Source organism: Ctenopharyngodon idella, chromosome 3, assembly GCF_019924925.1.
Source record: "Ctenopharyngodon idella isolate HZGC_01 chromosome 3, HZGC01, whole genome shotgun sequence".
In the NCBI taxonomy this organism is placed as follows: Eukaryota; Metazoa; Chordata; class Actinopteri; order Cypriniformes; family Xenocyprididae; genus Ctenopharyngodon; species Ctenopharyngodon idella.
In genome coordinates, this window is record NC_067222.1 from 21412778 (window position 1) to 21432394 (window position 19617).

At 39.8% G+C, this 19617-nt stretch overlaps 1 protein-coding gene across 14 annotated transcripts in view; it reads right to left on the bottom strand.

Moving 5' to 3' along the window:
• Window positions 1–837: 837 nt before the first annotated feature.
• The window catches only part of LOC127508459 (nuclear body protein SP140-like), a 29191-nt gene continuing 10411 nt past the window's right edge, over window positions 838–19617 (bottom strand). For 6 of the 14 annotated variants that reach the window (XM_051886418.1, XM_051886412.1, XM_051886419.1 and 3 more), the window contains 17 exons: window positions 18535–18581; window positions 17977–18058; window positions 17346–17508; window positions 15738–15961; window positions 15457–15552; window positions 15195–15328; window positions 14938–14985; window positions 14763–14813; window positions 14595–14634; window positions 14319–14477; window positions 7068–7201; window positions 6878–6946; window positions 6639–6757; window positions 6458–6560; window positions 2486–2545; window positions 2242–2385; window positions 838–2137 (listed from right to left, as the gene is read on the bottom strand). In XM_051886418.1, coding sequence (XP_051742378.1) covers window positions 2057–2137; window positions 2242–2385; window positions 2486–2545; window positions 6458–6560; window positions 6639–6757; window positions 6878–6946; window positions 7068–7201; window positions 14319–14477; window positions 14595–14634; window positions 14763–14813; window positions 14938–14985; window positions 15195–15328; window positions 15457–15552; window positions 15738–15961; window positions 17346–17508; window positions 17977–18058; window positions 18535–18581 — 1754 coding nt within the window. In that variant the 3' untranslated portion in view covers window positions 838–2056. The remainder of the gene's footprint in view (window positions 2138–2241; window positions 2386–2485; window positions 2546–6457; window positions 6561–6638; window positions 6758–6877; window positions 6947–7067; window positions 7202–14318; window positions 14478–14594; window positions 14635–14762; window positions 14814–14937; window positions 14986–15194; window positions 15329–15456; window positions 15553–15737; window positions 15962–17345; window positions 17509–17976; window positions 18059–18534; window positions 18582–19617) is intronic. The other 8 variants (XM_051886411.1, XM_051886409.1, XM_051886410.1 and 5 more) reach the window with 8 other exon arrangements.

Here is a 19617-nt window from a genome sequence, read left to right on the forward strand (position 1 = left end):
ACTTAAAAACATAAAATAAATGCATTTCTTTATGCTGTAATAGTGCAGTTGAAGTCACAGACAGTGATTTGGGTGTGTAGCAAGATTATGAGAATCTGTTTGTTTATGCTGGAGAGTTTTATATTCAAACAATCATGACAGGTGCACTCAACAAATTTTTGGAGAATCACAAGGCACATGCTACTGTAGGAAGAGAAGCATCAGAGGCAAGCCTCAGTCCTATCTGTATGTGTTTTCGTCTTGTTTACAGCTTTAGATATATATATAATAGTTTCAAAAGGGTTTAAAATGGTATGTGGCAATGCCATGTCTGATTGTATGAGCATAAACAGGGATGTTTCCAGGCAGATGTGCTATGATGACATTATTGACACTTTTGCAGCAATTAAGTCTAGGCGTGTCCACTTTTAAATAGTAAACATATGCTCAGATATGCCAAGGTCAATTTGTTTTAAGTCCTTGTAGTTACCAGTTACTTCATTTGAACATGGATGTGCATAAAAGTGGTAACTGTGTATTACTGAATAATAATACTTATAGCTTATAACATAACATATTGCGGGGGGGTGGGGGGTTTCAATAGGGATCTCGCCTAGGGTTCCAAAAAGGCTAGAAACGGCCCTGCTTATAGTCAACAGAATGAAGTAAAACAACAAAAACACTCCTCACATTTTAACACATAATATCAGTTTGTGTTAGGTGTGGCGAGCAGACAGAGCAAGTGTTTTGCGGGAAAGGAAGAAAGGAATATATCACAAACGCAGACTCTTTCAAGACCCAGAAAAATGTAACCCAGAAAAATGTAACTGCATGAAAGAATAATATATGAGCCGTAAGTTTCCTGCTGACATGTTGCAAGCTTTATTTAACATCACAACTGACATAACATATGAAATACTTCGAGTCAGACATGCAAATGATTACTTTTTGATGTCACTACAGGGAAATAACCCAATTTATTAATAAAGTCACGTAAACGCGGTTTATTGCATTGTCAGTTTACTGGTTTGCATGTAAATGGGGAAAACTGGTTATTTCAATATATACATGTATTTCATGCTCACCTGAACAGTTTTAAAGGCTTATAAAAGATTATAAACTTCCATTGTGATAGAAGTTTATACACATTTATAATTGCAATTTAGTACATTTAAAACTGAAGCAATATTTGCTTCTTGGACTGTTTGTTTTGGCATAAAACAATGGAAAGAGAAATATTCAATAAAAGGATATCATATTTTGCTTACCCAAACATTTCATTATGAGTGGTTATTTGTTTAATTAGTATACACAATATGTTATTTGTTCTCACCTGTCATCTTACAGTAGGTCAATATCTGCATTTTGAGCACTTAAAGACTATTACTATTATACTTGACATTACTATTATACTTGAATTTTCAAATATTTCTGTCCACATTTTTAACAGAATGGTATCAGAAAAATTATATTAGAATGGTATCAAAAAAATTGTATCAAAAAAAAAAAAAAAAAAATCAAGTCCGCAGAATAAAAAATGTTATTTTTAAACAATGTGTAAAAAAATATATGAATTGTAAACATGTTCATTTAGATTCAACTGTCAAGTGTGTACATTTTTCGATTTTGAAATTCATTTTCCTATTCCAGCTTAATATGTAGAGTCAACTATAAATAAAGCATTTTAGGTTCATTTCCAAAAGAGTTCAAATGGCCGTCATTGAAGTACTTTTAAAACAGTACAGTGTTTATTTGAGTGGTCAAACAACTTCAAAAAATACTGTGAATTTGGAGCAGGGCTGTGGATTACATTTTCGATTGTATGAACAATAGAAAATGTAATGACTATTTAGGAAACCCACTTGACTGTTTAGGAAACCTACTTTGTGCTAAGGGCACAAAAAATGACACACTTCACCTTCAAGGTACACTGACATGGACAGGCTAAATGACTGGAGGTTGACCATGGTTGCTGTCATTCAAAAACTGTCAGTTATTAAAATGAATGTCCTCTTGTTGCTCAAAATATAAAAACCTGATAGTAACTTCTGTATTGACATATTGACAATCAATGATGTTATAAGAGCTTAAAGACAGTTTCAAACTCCTTTTTGAATGCTTCCTTCAGCTTAGAGGTCATTCTACTGGAGTCATTATCCTACAGAGAAAAGAGGCAGAATTTAGTATATAAAATGAGACATCAAACAGTTAAGATTCTTGCAACACAGGGAAAAAGTTACATAAAGTTTAATTAAAACTCACTCCGCTGGAGGTGCAACAGTTGTTGAAAATCTGTTCAATATCTGAGACAAACTCTTGCACTGTTTGATAATCGTTATTCTCCAGGTTCAGCTTTGCTCTGCCCAGCATCATGGGACCACAAATATTCTCACTGTATCCTGAAACCTGAACACCAGCAGTGCAGACGTCACATACATGTACACCACATATAAGAGCTTTAAATAATGACAAAGAGGAAGATGAAGCTGCTAAAGATGAGATTTACATTAGTGCAGGGGTCAGTCATGCTCTCATGTAGCAGGTGTAACAGCAGGTACTGACAGTGCTGAAACAATCAAATACAGAGAAAAACAGACTGTAAAACAGTGTAGTGTGTGTGCATTATCTGTCACTGGGTCTTCAGATCATAATCACACTTGACAACAATAAAAGCCAGGTGTAAATGCACTCAAGACCCACTACAAAAAATATTTCACTGGACTACACTTGGAATCTTGTTTTTCCCCCATTTCTCTTCTTTCTCTCTTCTTAACTTGTAATCTTACTAATCATCCTTAACTGAGGGGTTTGTAATGAAAGGAAGAAAAATGACAAAAGGTTGATATGATACTATAAGTAGCAATTGCATTTTGCGCGGGTAAGTCTGATCGGATCCCTAAATGATCACACAGGATTTAATATAGTGTTGGAGGATTCACACCTACAGTCTGTCACACACACAGAAGAGGACAGTCGAGGTGAGTAAATAAACAGTTCTTTATTGCAGGTAATTCGTGGACAGGGCAGGATGCAAACAGGTTGAGGGAAACAGTCACTGAAATGTAAAGCTGGTGGATTTAGCTGAAGTTAATGCAGTGTTCGTTGTGCAGGTGTAGAGATGGCGGTGATGGCTAAGCAGAGGATCCAGGGAGTAGTGATGGGCGATTTCAAAACACTGCTTCATGAAGCTCCGAAGCTTTATGAATCTTTTGTTTCAAATCATTGATTCGGAGCGTGTATCAAACTGCAAAGTCACGTGATTTCAGTAAACGAGGCTTCATTGCGCCATCGCAGTTTCGAAACAGTTCGAAATATCAATGGTTCACCGGTAGAGGGCGATGATAAAGTGAACCCATGAATCATGTAGATTCACTGAGAACAATTGAACAAGTGTCTATGGGCTTTACCCTATTGTTTTACCTGATCTCTGATCAGTTTTATACATTTGTAGATGTTTTAATTAGACATTAGAATAATTAAAATGAATAATGGTAGTTATTAATCTCTTATTTGCCTGTTTAGCTTGAGCCATGGAACAAAGAAAACAAGCCCTGAAAATTGATGAAAGAACACATATTATACATACACTCTATATTTAATCTTATTAGATGATTAGTTAATTGCATTTGATAGATTTTACTTTCAGTAAAACTTTTGCAATACATTTGTAAAAGGTGTTTTTATGCGTGTTTGGCCTGAGTTTTGTTGCATTTACACTGTTCTGACCACTAGGGGTCACCGTGGAGACGGTGTCAGATTGTTTCGACACAATATGGCACATTTGCTTCAACTGCTTCAGTGTTTCACAAAGCCTCGATCTGCCCATCACTACCAGGGAGACAACGCAGGGAACAGAAGACAGATGACAGAAGACGGGTCAGGAACAACAGGTAGGTATCTCTGGTGAGCATATCAAGTAGGTCATGGAGCTTGTCATAGACGTAGTGGTACACATAGACGTACACATTGACGAGACCAGACAAGGGAGTGCAGGAGAAGTGAGTCTTTATAGAGAGTGCACTTCCTGGGAATCCATGTAATGAGATGAACTGACTGGGTGCAGGTGTGGATCAGGAGGGGTGCTGGGAAATGTAGTGTGGGGAAGGTGACTGAGCTGGTGGCTGACAGTCAAACCAAAAATTATTCAGACAGTAGATATATATATATATATAAATTAGAAGCGTCTCACCTGGGCTAAAGACAAAAAGGACTGGACTGCTACTGAGTGGTCCAAAGTTATGTTCTCTGATGAAAGTAAATTTTGCATTTCCTTTGGAAATCAGGGTCTCAGAGTCTGGAGGAAGAGAGGAGAGGCACACAATCCACGTTGCTTGAGGTCCAGTGTAAAGTTTCCACAGTCAGTGATGGTTTGGGGTGCCATGTCATCTGCTGGTGTTGGTCCACTATGTTTTCTGAGGTCCAAGGTCAACGCAGCCGTATACCAGGAAGTTTTAGAGCACTTCATGCTTCCTGCTGCTGACCAACTTTATGGAGATGCAGATTTCATTTTCCAACAGGACTTGGCACCTGCACACAGTGCCAAAGCTACCAGTACCTGGTTTAAGGACCATGGTATCCCTGTTCTTAATTGGCCAGCAAACTCACCTGACCTTAACCCCATAGAAAATCTATGGGGTATTGTGAAGAGGAAGATGCGATATGCCAGACCCAACAATGCAGAAGAGCTGAAGGCCACTATCAGAGCAACCTGGGCTCTTATAACACCTGAGCAGTGCCACAGGCTGATCGACTCCATGCCACGCCGCATTGCTGCAGTAATTCAGGCAAAAGGAGCCCCAACTAAGTATCGAGTGCTGTACATGCTCATACTTTTCATGTTCATACTTTTCAGGTGGCCAAGATTTCTAAAAATCCTTTCTTTGTATTGGTCTTAAGTAATATTCTAATTTTCTGAGATACTGAATTTGGGATTTTCCTTAGTTGTCAGTTATAATCATCAAAATTAAAAGAAATAAACATTTGAAATATATCAGTCTGTGTGTAATGAATGAATATAATATACAAGTTTCACTTTTTGAATGGAATTAGTGAAATAAATCAACTTTTTGATGATATTCTAATTATATGACCAGCACCTGTATATATATATATATATATATTTTTTTTTTTTTTTTTTTTTAGTGGGTGCAAGGCACTATAGTTTATTTATGTAAGTGAGGATAGCAAAACTGTGACACATTATACCCAAAACATTTTCATACAGTGGACTACCAGTAAAATGTATAAAAAATTTGGGACCAAAAATTATTCAGACACTTTGACCTGACCATGTTTTGCTTAAATGTTATCTGACATAATTTTTTTCTGACAGTTTAATTCTGAGATCTTGTCATATTTTATTACCATTTTTTAAACTATAGTGAATAAACTGTAATAATGAATGAAATGTTCAAGGTGACTGAATAAATTTTGGTTTGACTGTATATGGCCAATCTTCACTGATTGCACATTTCATCAGTAAGATCAGAGTGTGAAGGTTGAATTAGCAGAGCAAATAAAATATTGCAATCCACACAACATAATGAAAGACATGTCAGAGTTCAAAAGAGGACACATTGTTGGTGCGCATGTTGCTGACTTTTGTGGTGTATCCAGAGCTATATGGTATTCCAGGGTAATGTGGACATACCACCACATAGGACGAACCACATCCAACAGGAGTAACTAATGACACAAGAGGAAGCTGTCTGAAAGGGTTGTCCAGGTACTAACCCAGATTGTATCCAAAAAACAAATAACCACAGCTGCCCAAATCACTGCAGAATTAAATGCGCACCTCGACTCTCCTGTTTCCACCAAGACTGTTCGTCTGGAGCTCCACAGGGTCAATATTCATTGTTGGGCTGCTATAGCCAAACCTTTGGTCACTCGTGCCAGTGCCAAATGTAGGTTTCATTGGTGCCAACAGTGCAGCTCTTGGACTGTGGACAATGTGAAACATGTATCGTTCTCTGATGAGTCCACCTTCACTGTCTTTCCCACATCCGTGGGAGTTGCAGTGTGGAGAATCCCTAAAGAGACTCAACACCTGAACTGCCCAGAGTGAAGCACAGAGTGGATTATTGATGATTTAGGCTGATATATCATGGCATTCCCTACTGTGCTTGATGGGTGCGTAATTGCCCAGGTCTACCGAACCATTCTGGAGGACCATAGGAGCATAGGAGCTAATGGTTTGTACCCTGAATGGGGTTCCATGTATCAGGCGAAAATGCCTTGTTGATACCAGAGGTCAGAGGAGAATGGACTGGTTCTAGCTGATACAAAGGCAACAGTAACTCAAATAACCACTCATTACAACCGAGGTCTGCAGAACAGCATCTCTGAAAGCACAACACGTCGAACCTTGAAGCAGATGGAATGCAGCTAACTGACAGCTAACAACAGGAAACTGAGGCTACACTTCGCACTATATATATATATATACACCATGAATATATATACACTGTGAATTTACCAGTATGTATTGAGAGACTGGACTGCTCAAAACTTCCTGTTGGGTCTTTTGACTGGAATCTTTCGTATTCTTCATCACACAGAATGTGCAGCTCCACTGGCTTCTGTACAGACAAAACACACAATATTACACAAAGTCAAATGTTTAGTTTGTCTAAACCAGCATGATTTCTCTCTCTCACCCAAGTGAGTCTCCGTCTGCAGCTGGTAGATGACAGTGTGAATGAAAAGCTCGTGGACATTCGTCACAACACACAAGATCTCCCCCAGAGTCACACACGAAACACACGTCATCATTCTGCTGGGACAAGAGTTAATTAAGAAATGAAAAATGTAAAATAAAAAATAAATAAAAAATGAAATGTTTGGTGGTCATGTTGACGTTCTGATGTGGCTGTAATTGTAAGTGATGATGTCTTACTAGGTATTGATCTTGTTCTTCACAAATCTCACAATCACAATTGATCATATGTGGTTCCAAAACTCTTTTCTGAAAAGCATGTGAGAACACAGTGTTTTAATAGTCAAATTATTTCAAAGAGTTTTAAATATGAATTTCATCCAAAAAAAGTATATTTTATTTTTATTCTTTGACAATGACTAGTTTTTACCATTATAAGTTTTCCTAGAGGTATCCCATAGGTCACAATGTCTTTCCTCCATGTTCCATTTGGTTTGTTCAGTGTGATGAAATCCTCGGGGCTCAGCCAGGAGTCTTCTGTCCTTATGCATCTCCCACAATGCCCTGGGATAACAACATTGGAGCTCTATACCATAGTTTAATAATTTCTTATAGCTATGCATTAGCTCAGGAAGTAATTCTTACAGTTTTTTTCAACTGCTTACACGCAAAATCCTTACTTGTCACACAATTTCTTAAACCTGACACTCAAACACCAGAACCACACACACACCACACAATTCTCTATGTAACACACAGAAATCTAACAGGAAGTATCTTGATTTCCTTTTTCAAACACAACCATTGTTTCTACTACACATGGTTGATGTATTTCTTTTCTTTTGTTCTGTGTAATACTGTATTCACAACCACAAATGCTTACATGAAAAAAAAAAAAAAAATAGTTTGGTTTCAATCTTGCTTTCGTGTTTACTGTGAACTTTTCAACATCTCTCTGCCAATTACTTTCAATCTTGTACAGAAATGTACCCAGGAGCTCATGAAAGAAGAGCTTTAGGTTTTGAATAACAGTGTGTATATGATATATCCAAAAATAGATTATTATGGCAAAGGTGTTTGCAACCTTTGCGGTTGTTTGCAAGATAAATGTTTGTTTTTGAGATGTGTTTGTGATATTTTGAATGCAGTGCTTTATTTTGCAAGAGATGTGAGGCATTTTGCATTTTGTGTGTGCAGTTCTTGGATTTGTGTCTAAAGTTTAAAAAAAAAAAAAAAAAAAAAGGAAACGTTTTGAAAATGTGTGTAAGCAGTTGAAAAAAACTGTAATACACTTAAGTCTCTCATTTAAAATATCTGAATGTCATTGCAGCAGATGTAAAACATCAAACCAAGCTGCATCTGCAGTTAAATGCTGCCAGAGGTTTTGTCTGAATTAACTTCACTTTTCTTCCTTGTTGCCTAGCAGAGTAAGCACTGTACACTCTTAGAAGAAAAGGTTCTATATAGAACTCTAAAGGGTTCTTTTAGGCATTTGATACAGTATATAGAACCTTTTAGAGATTCCCATCATGGAATCATTTTTGGCTGACGTTCCCTTAAAGTTATTCTAACGTTATTCTAATGTTATTCTAATGTTCCCATAACGTTGTTTTAACGTTATTGTAACGTTCCTCTAATGTTCCCCTAATGGTATTGTTATTCTAACATTCCCGTAACATTATTTTAAGATTATTTTAATTAATTTACTTTTAATTCATTTTTAATTTTAATTGAATATTATTAAGCAGTTTATAAACATACATTAGCACTAACATATAAACCATTAAACATGAAAGTATTTAAGACATTTCTCCTTACATAGAACATTCTTGGCATAAAGTGTTCTTTAAAACTGAATCAAGAACCCATAGTTCCACTGAATCTTTTTTTTAAGAGTGTAGTTCATCACATGAACAACAGAAATGTTCTATTAAACTTTTTTTTGTTCTAGATATGAACAATACATCTATTGTTTTATCATTTAAATATAAATAATTTTTGTAGCATTTTGTGCTTAAAGTATGCATGTGCTATACAGTTGTGGTCAGAATTATTGGCACCCTTGGTAAATATGATCAAAGATGACTTTGATTCAATACTTTTTACCACCTCTTTTTGCCAAGATAACAGCTCTGAGTCTTCTTGAGGGTCTCTGTGAGAGTTGTGAGCGTTTTCCCATGAGAACGCTCCGTTCCCGCCTGGCCCTCTTCTCAAGGGAAGAGGCGTCAACATCTGCGCCTGGTGGGTCCGGCCCTGCTCATGCCGAGGCAGAGCGGCGGCTGCTCTCATGGGGCTCGCAGGTGGAGCTCGCTGCCAAGTTTGAGAGAGGTGTCACAGTCTCTCAACCTCTGGCGGCGGCTGGCAGGGATGAGCTCCTGGATGATGATGATGTCTTATCTCTGACATCATCGGATCCAGGAGCGAGTGTTCTTCTGGCTGCTAGCCCCCGTGAGCAGGAGATGGCAATGGAGGAGGAAGAAGTTGCGACTTCTTCTTTCTCCAAGCCTCCTTGCCCAGCATATGCTGAGTTACTGGAGGTTGTGGAGCGCGCCGCCGGCAGGCTGCAGCTGCCGTGGGAGCGCGTGAGGAAAGAGCCCGTTCGCGGCAGGTTAGACGAACGGTTTCTTTCTGACCACAACCCCGTAACTCCAGTGAGCCTTCCATTCCTTCCAGATCTTCACGTAGAGAGGAATCTCGCTGATGTGGAGGGATTAGGCCAGCATGGGTATGTGTCGCTGCCGCCCATTGACGAGACGTTTGCCAACTATCTCGTCACGGGCAGGGCACCGACACTGAAAGCTCCGGTTCTGCCGTCCAGACCCCTTAAACTGACATCTCGTCTGAACGGCAGAGCATATGCTGCTGCAGGTCAGGCTGGCGCGGCTTTGCACACTATGGCGGTGTTGCAAGCCTACCAGGCTGACTTGCTGAAGGACCTGGATCAGGGGCAGGGTTTGTCCCCTGATGCGGTGGCTGAGCTGCGCCGCACCACAGATCTCGCTCTCTGGGCCACCAAGCAGACGGCCGCCTCGATTGGGAAATCGATGGTGGCCACGGAGAGGCATCTGTGGCTGAACATGGCGGACATCTGGGAGAAAGAGAAGAGCCCTCTCCTTGATGCCCCGGTTTCGCCAACTGAACTTTTCGGCGGCTCCGTTGAAACGGTTGTTGGAAAGTTCAGGGAGGCGAAGGTGCGCTCAGCAGCATACAAAAATTGCATACCGCTCAGGTCCGATCCTGGGCCCAGACAGCCGGGAGGCCCTGGCCCGTCTCAAGCCGAGGCTCAGAGGCAGGGCCAGAAGTCTAGTGTCGCCGCTCGAGCGCCTCCTCCACCTCGGAGCAAGTCACAGAAGCGGCGGGATATGAGGAAGAGGAAGATGGACTTAAGGGAGGTGATTGATCACCGGCGCCAGCAATCCCCTCTCTTGGCGAAGGTAATTCTACATCTGCCTTCGCCCCTCTTCCTTGGCCTCCCGGGCGTTTTTAATCACTGTGCATGTTCAGGACGACTCCTTTGAACAGTCAGGCTGACGGCTGGGCCCATGATGAAATTTTTCTGAAGGCCCGCCTTCTGGTTTGATAGTGAAAGGGTTCTTTGGGCTTCTAGAACCATGGATTTCATCCTTCCCATTTCAAATAAGTGAAGGAGGAGTCTTTGGTCTTCGAGCCACAGGAAGGTAAGACAAGGTCTGATTTAATTATTTAAATGTTTGACCTTGTGTTGTTCCTGTATAATTTCCTGAACATGTAACAGTAAAATGTGAACTATTTAGGTTTTTTTGGGGCAAAACTGGAGTGTTGAGACTGACTGAGCAGGCCACAAAATGGCTGCTGCTTAGTTTTTTCTATATATATGAGAAGCCTCTCGGCTATTTTTCAGTATAGTTTGAGTTGGCACTCATTACTTCAGTTTATATGTCTACGGCGGCCCTAACCGGCCGGCTGACATTTTAGCTTTGAGCTTCGCTTTATTTCTCTCATCATGAGACTTGGAAGTGAAGATCAGGCTTTGTTATGGGCCTGTTGTAGTATATAGGCCTATAGCTTAGCGGCCAGGCTAGAGCTAGGTGATGTGTGGTATATGAAGTAACCCCATATGTGATTACTATCCTTTCAGGATGTGTAGTTCCTAGTTCTGGCTTCCTCCCAAGGGAGTTGTTTAGGCCGTATGCCCAATTATCCCCTTGCCCAGGTGCAATTGTGAGTTTAACAGCTAGGTTGTAGACTGTTTTTGACCCCCTGATGCTGTTTCTCAGGTGGTAGGCCCTTATCTTCGTGTAGATAAGTTATGCAGGTGTGTGCTAGGCCCCACTTTCTAGAACTTTCATGCTAAAGGAAATGATTTTCTTCTGAGCCACTTGATGTTTTGTATTTATCAAGTTTGAGTTGACATTGCTAGTTTTTAGCTCCTGTCCTCTAGGGCTTAGATCAGATCTGAGAATCTGTACAGAGAGTGTTTTTCCTTTCAAAGACAGCATGTATATCAAAGTTTGTGTTACTTTGAGTTCTAGACTTTTGCCCTACATTTGTATGCTTTGGGTTAGAGCTGGTTCCCTGTAGCTTGGTTCCCTTATATTCACGAGCTGAAGCCACGTGTTATTGAATTGGCAGGCCCCTTCAGGCCTCCTTTTTTAGTTTACATGATGGCACAGTTTGTGTTTTTTAATCTGTGAGCAGGCTGATCGCCACTTGATGCTGGAATGGAGGCCCCTTAAGGCCTTCTTTTTCTAGTCAACTTGTTGGCAGGATGCCTGGGAAACCATGCCACCATCGGCCACGCCCCATCGCTGACGGATAGGCCCTAACAGGCCTGTTCACAATGTTTGGCAACGTTTTTCATGTATTAATCATCTTGGAAACTTCTAATACATGGCCTTTGTGTGGTATGGTTATGGTAGCCACTTGCTGATGCCACGTGTTTAGGCAGGCCTACTTCGGCCTCCGGTGTAATATGTAGAGTTCAGTCATGTACTCCTCTCGCTGTGAGAGTAACAAGGTGCTTTTAACGAGTATTCTGAGTGGCTAGCCCCTCAGGTTGATTATGGTAGTGAAACCTTACGGAAGGTTGGTTTAACCTACATCTGCCTCCCTGAGTCTGATTCTAATCTAGTTGAGCTAAGAGCCACCTAGCGCCTAGGGTGGATCTTTTGTGCTCCTGGAAACGGCCACAAGACTTACGCCGTGTGTATTAGAGGTTGCTAGGCCTATGGGCCGCCATTTTTGAACACACTGGAGTATGTTTGGGTGTATTTCTCTTTGAGAATTATCTGTATACACTTTCGTTGGCCAGAGGCCTAAGTGATAAATCCAACCTCCTTTTTGTCTGGTTGTTTATCGTCCTTGGGGCCTAAACACTGCCACGAGCTGATGCCACGTGTCTGTTGAGGTTATAGGCCCCTCCAGGCCTTCCTTAATACGTGTTGGCGTACGCTGCACTCCTCTTGCTTTAAAGAGTAAAAGGTGCTTTTTACTGAGTGCACTGCTCCTTGGATTGTGTTAGGTGGATTGTCATGCGGGCACTTTGCAGCCTCTTATGCTGCCATTGAAGTCGTCTGTCTACCCCAGAAAAACAAGACAGGTGTTCAGGGTGGCCCTTAAAACCAGGCCACTTTCTGTATAAGACTTCTGTTTCCACATAACTACTATCATGCTGTAGGCCCCTCCTCGGCCTCCATGAGTATGTGCCCATTGCATGGTCTACCTGTTAGGTGAGCTTCGTACTTCCCTTTTAGGGTTACGTTTGTAATAGTGCTTAGCTCCCTAAGCTGATCATAGTGGTAGGCCTTAATTAGGCCTCCTTCTAAGATTCAGCCTCAGGCTGGTTTGTGCTCCCCTGGATCAGGGTTCTCTAGCGCACAGCCTCCTTAGTGCATTAATTAAGCACTGAGTAGATCCTAGGATGAGTGGATTGTACTCCTCTCAATACGAGGGTTCATAGCACTTAGCTGAGTTCTGCTCTCCAGGATGCCCGTCTCTACGCGTGGGTTTGAGTTTGTTTCTGCCTCTTTGCAGTCACTCTTACTTACTATCTTCTATGAAGAATGCGTTTTAGAGGCTCTGTATTCAGACAGGATTGGCCAAGACTAAGTTTGTCTCGTGACAGACCAGGTCGGCCTCCCTGGTGGCATTGGGGGTGACTTCGTTCCCCTGTAGTGACTGGCCGAGGTTCCCTTCGGTTCCTTGGCCACATTCCCTTAAAGGGATCGCTTTCTCTTCGGAAAAGCTGGTTCCAGACGCCTTAGCAGCTTCTGTAGGACCTCTGAGGAAGGCCTTCTTGAAGTTCAGCTTGGGCTGTTGGCCAAAGGGAATGCTGTTACTGACAGCCTGGTGTGACCCCAGGGGGAGTTGCCAAGCAGTTCTCTAACTGCTCTGGAGCCTTTGTCTTAGCCATATTTCTTGGCAGGCACTCTCCTCAAGCATGGCGGCGTGGGTATATCGTTCCCCATAGCGTTTGCAAACGCAGAGTAGAAGTTCCCTTTCGAAAGGGAACGTCTCAGGTTACGTATGTAACCATGGTTCCCTGAGAACAGGGAACGAGACTCTGTGTTTCCTTGCCATGCTTCGGGCTGCCTGCTGAACAGTCCCTCAAGACGACGTATAATGACTGCTTCCCCAGGCGTGCCTTTTATACTTGCGGGTCGCACCGTATGATGTCATAGGCTGTCGCCGGCCAATAGGCATTGGAGTTATTGGATAGTTGGCCTTCAGACACCAAGTCACGTGACGTTCCCCATAGCGTTTGCAAATGCAGAGTCTCGTTCCCTGTTCTCAGGGAACCATGGTTACATACGTAACCTGAGACGTTTTGATGTTTGTTTTGGATCATTGTCCTGATGGAAGATCCAACCACGGCCCATTACTGGATTTCTATCAGAAGCGGTCAGGTTTTGATTATATATCTGTTGGTATTTGATAGAATCCATGATAACATCCATTTTTCTCATTGTGATAAATGATTAAGGGAATTTGGCCTTTGTGTTTCCTCATGTTTATACTCCTGTGGAACAGGAAGTCATGGCTGGACAATTTCATGTTCATGATCACCCTGGTGTGCTAAAAAACGTAAATATGAATGTATATACTTCAGAGATATTTTTCAGAGATATAATTGTGGCCAACATGTTTTGGAGAAAAACATTTATTTCATAATGTGATTTTCTTCCCACTTTCAATTCGTTTCCTTCAATGAAAGGTTAGATTTTTGCTCATTTTATGAATTAAAGATCAAAAGGATCTCTTGTGACATCTTCCCTAATTAAAACAGCTTCCTGAACAAGAATAAATGTAGGGCGGGACTTGATTTTGTCCATGGGGAAGTTATTGGATGATTGTGATTTGCTATTGCTATGATGTCATGTGAGTGACAGGTTGTCCCTCCCTTGCACCAGTAAAGAAGAGAAGAGATGTCACTACAAGAGTTATTTTGATTAAAGATTATGAGGGCATATACATTTTAAATAAATATGCATGAATAAATCTTTTATAATAAATACTGCAATAATTTTGATTTCATGATGACTTTGGTTTGATATTTTGCATCTGCAATGACATTCAGACATTTTTAGGTGTGCTTAAAGTGTTCAAATATGTTTAGAGCCACTGTAGTTATGAATGTAAAACATTTGACCAACACACAGTATATTAATATTTGTAGTAATTAATTAATTGTCCACTCACACACCTTTGGCAAAGCGACATTTGTGTAGGATGCCAGACGTAGAACCGCAGGTAACAGGTAAAGTTGGACCTTCAAACACAGTCATGTCACCATCATCATCACGGTCATCATCATCCTCATCAACATCATTGCCATCGTCACCATTGTCCATATCATGTGATTCTACAACAAATGCACAAACACCCAGGAAACAGAATATAAAGAATACTGAAATTTACTTAAAAATGTTGATATTAATGAGCATATTGTCTAGTTACAGCGGGTCACTATCATACTGACCAGAGGTGGAGGGGAGTAGCTGTTCCCTGCTCTGTGAAAACTGAACAGATGCAGGCATGTCAATGATGAGGAACATGGCAAAAGATCCATCAACCCTGTTTAGCTGAGATTCTGTATTTTAAACATCTCTGTCAGGATCAATGTAAAGTCATCATATCAGAATATAACCTTTCTTTTTCTGAGCCTGCCAGTAACAGGTGAGGATTCAGGAGAGTCGATCTGTGCAACAGACAGAAGTTGTGTGAATATATGAGAACATAATGTAATGCCTGTTGTTTCACACAGTATATCAGTAATGTTTGGAGGTTATTTGTGTGCTAGATGGATTAAAAAGCAGTCAAACCTGTTCATTCTGAACCAGTCTTTTCTTAATTGGTGAAAGAACTCTATCCTAGAAGAAAAAAACAAAAAATAGATATGTATCATGTCTAATAACAATATGTTATTAATGCTATTCAAGTGTAATTTATTTTTAGTTAATTTTGTATTTTATTTTTGTTAACTTTATTTCAGGGAACTGTACACTAATTCACACTCTGAATGCTATTAATATTGCTCTTAAGAGTGTAGGGTGCATTAGTTGAAACTGTTCTTATGCACCTCTATGAGTTTCCGGAGTTGAATACCGTCGCAAAAGATGCTTTTTGTCGAATTTTTGCACCTTTCCTTTCCTCCAAACCGCTCAAACTCATTGGGCTTGAACCACTGGCCTTCACTTAAAATGCACTTCTGCTCTACAGACAGAGAAGTTGATGTCCAGTTATTCAATCACTATATTGGATGTTATGAACATATCTAAATGCTCCAGAATAGTTCTTCAACAAGACACTAATAATTGCTTTCTGGGTGTGTCTGCACCTACTGTCATTATATTTCTCCACATAGAGGACGCCTTTTTTATCCCCACATGTAACAGGAAGTTTGTTTTCATATTTTTGACTCAAATACTGGCTGGAGTCTGAAACAAAGGACACATGTCAGGCATGAAAGGAGCTTCAAATCAAACACATTACAGAGAGAGCGGTGTTAACCTCTGTATACCTCTAATCTTTTTAATGAACTTCTTCTGAATTAACCTGCTGTTTTGTAATGTAATGGCTGAAATATTTTGGAAAGCTCACTTGAGTTCTTTGGGGTCTGTACCTTTGGCTGGGCTCTTCTTGTTGGGTGTACTGAGGGAGTGCGGCCCTGTCTGTTTACAGCTTCGTTTCCTCATCTTCCTTTTCTTCTCTTGTTTTCCTCTCTTTTCTCTCTCATTATCACTCGGACTGTCGGATCCTGCGCTTCTCTCCAGATCCCATTCAGATTCTGATTCAGACTCAGAGGTTATGTCTATGACTGACTTGCTTTCCATGTCCTGTGTTTTTCTGACAATCAACATCAACATCAATTATACATTTTACAATCATTTTACAATTAATTATACAATTTACAATCAATGTTGTTTTTGCACTTTTTAACACGATCATAGGAATATTTAATAACTATCAGGTTTTTACTGTAGAATTTAATATTTATTAAAATAATAATAATACTGTGCATAAAAAGTGGTGTGATTGCACAGCTCATTTAAACTGTCAATATTCATATCCTCCATGCTGTTTTGGTTGCAGAAAAGTCACCCAAGGTCATAAAAGAGATATTAGATACACCAAATATTCAAAACTACTCTCAAACAAAGCTGAAAGTTGCTTCCTGGATTGGTGTTTTAGAACTTGAGTGACAGAAAGTTAAAAAAGGAAACAAAAGAACAGAGAAAAAAAAAAGCTCACTACATTAAAACTATTTACTCCTAATAAAACAAATGTACTCACCTCGCTGTGATCTCGATTTGCTGTTTTTCTAGTTACCCCTCTCTCTCTTACACACAGACAATTTCTGTATGTACACACACACTTCTAATCTTCTTTTCTTTTATGTGCTCCACCAAACCACGCCTTTCACCAGATATGGCAAGCCATTTTAACATTTAATCCTTAAAACGTATCTATTTTAATGCTACTATTATTTATTTTTTTAGATACCAGTCTCTGTTCTAGGGCTGCCCCCGACTAAAGATTTTTCTAGTTGACTATTAGTCGTTCATTTTAGATATTAGCTGACTAATCGCACGTTTATATAAATTTAATTACTTAAATATATATTGAGGAAAATACTAAACCATAATGAGCATTTAATATGTAATATAGCCTATTTTGCACTCAAGCGCAAGCATAAAGATTGCCGCAAAGCACCAGCAAAAGTAATGATTATGAATGTGCTGGGAAAAAAATAGCAAGGAGACATTTTAATTATTTATTAATAAACTAGTGTTTTTTGAGTCAGTGTCAGCTGCAAAGATGAAGTTGATGATGCTGCCTCGCCATCTCCGCAGTATAGTCATATGGATTACATATGCAGAGAGAACTTCTTTTCCATTTGAATTGATTCATTTATAGACATTTATATATATAACTTAGACCACATCTCCCCCTTTCATAGGATACTGACGATACTGACCCTGATTTTGTTTAACCTCAAACCTTAGTCTTCTACTCATCATGTTTTTAATCATGTAATTACAAATTCGGTGGCTCCTGCTTGACTAAGGCAAGAATCTTACAATTTTCAGCAGGAGTTATACGGATATATTGTGACAGTGAGTCATGTGACTGCTTTTCCACCAGCTTCTTTAAAGATAAATCAATTGATTGCAGGGTGTTGTTGATGGTATTAAACTGTTTTGTCAGAAATTCATATAATTGTAGCTGCCTTGTTTCCTGAGTCTCTTCAGAAGCAACAGGGTTCTGCCTTTCAGGGGCAGCGCTGAAGCTGAGCTGTGCTGCTCCGGTTGGGTCATCTGTGGTCTGGACGTTCTCCTTTACGACAGGAGAGACTCCACGTTCTGAAGCATCAACAGGACGTGCAGGTGAATCTTGGTTTGGGGAAGCACAAAGAGTGTGAATTAAAACCATTTCATTGTGGTATGATTCACATAAATATATAAATAGGAATATTTATTGGTCACCCTGCCTATTCAAACCAACCCATTTAAGCAATAGGTCAACACTGATCCACACATGACATGATCCAATACTTTAAAATGTTTAAAGGTAAGGAACCTACTCATTTTGAGTATATTCCAGTAGTTTTGATGTTTATGTCAAAAGATATGAATTAAAGCATTTGATCAAGATAAATCATAAGGATGAGGGCACACACACACACACACACACACACACACACAAAACAAAGTCTGCCATCCAAAAATACAAAAAAAGAAGCAGAAAAAAGATAAGTAAAATAATGTATTTCAGACCTTAATAGTCTAATAAAAAATCAAGCAATTCTAAGAATAAGGCTCATAATAAGAGAAATAGGTGAAATTAAAGAGCTCACTAACCTATGTCACTGGCAGTAGATCCTACCAGTTCTGTGATCTGTTTACTGACAGCTTCAGTTGAATTTACAACTTCTCTCCTGTTCTGTGATGAAATTATAAGAATTACCTTCTATTTGTTAAGATTTAGTCATTAATACAATTTTCAGTGTCACATGATCCTTCAGAAATCATTCTAATCTGCTGCTCAAGAAACATTTATTATTATCAATGTTGAAAACAGTTGTGATGCAGATAGAACAGCAGTATAACCTTTTGTTGTGTCCCCATCATTTTACTGACGACAGTAAAACTTTTTTTGGACCAACTTGTTCCTCTGACTCACAACCTGTAAGTATAATTAATTACTGATGTATATATTTTCTACCGAGTGTTCCAGCTAACTAACATTATTACTGTCTTACTGAAATAGTTCCGCTAATCAGCTGTGGGCCACTATATGTGCAATTTATTTTATGAGAAAATGAAAGTGTTTTTTGACAAAACAAAATTATGAACCTTTAAAATACCATAATAGTGGCACTTTAATCAATTTTTCGTTACTAGGTAGCTGAATCTTACCAGTTTGTCTCTTTCAGCAACAGATATGGACTCATCTGAAGAACTGTCTGCATGTGGTAGAAAACATTCATTTTACTTTAAGGGTTGGTTAATGTGGATGACCACAATAAAAAACAAACAAACAAAATGAAACAGTAGCTACATTTACATGGACACTTTTTGTTTCAATCAGAATTAAATTCTGATTGATGGAACATCGGAACATAGTGTTTACATAATTCCTAAATAAAGTGATCAGGTTGATGTGCATTGTCACGAACGTGGCCTCTGTGGCTCCCTCACCCGAGTACTAACTTCATCATGGACTTCATTTCTCATAACCCCGTACCTGGTCCTAATTACCCACACACCTGTTTCCCATCATCCGGACTATATAAGCTCACTCACACATTCACCTATTGTGAAGTCTTGTTTTGCCCCGGCTAACACTACTGAGTGTTGTCCCTGTGATCTGTATTCTTGTGTATGACCTTGGATTCTCATCGTGTTTGTTTGCTGCCTGCCCTGTTGATTCCCTGCCTGTTGTTTGGATTACTCTGCCTTGTCTGCCACCTGCCCTGACCCACTGCCTGTCCCCGTTCACGATTCATCTCTGCCTTAAATAATGTTATTGCTGGTGTTTGACCCTTGCCTGTACGACTACAATTGTTTTAATAAAGCTGCACATGGATCCTATCAAGTCTGACTCCTCGTTACATGCATGTTTATATTTATTTTGGGTCCTAATTGGGACGATGGAACCGGAAATGCTAAAATGCTAACTTGTTTCCAGGTTTTGGCCTGAAATGATACTTCATACTTGCAGCAACAGCTCGTTCCATGCGTCAATGTCATTATGCCATTTCTGCGTTATTGCACATGCACTGAACAGTTTTAGTTTTCAATCCAATCGAGTGTTTACATCAAACGGATTAGAAAAGGTTTAAAGCACCCCTTACAATCCGAATTAAATTTTGAATTTGGACAATTTATTCTGATTGGCATAGTTATGTTGCATGGGGGGGGGGGTGGTGTTACTCTCTTTAACCATTAACATTAACATCGCAGGGAATGTTATTATGAGCCCCACAGGTACATGTGACT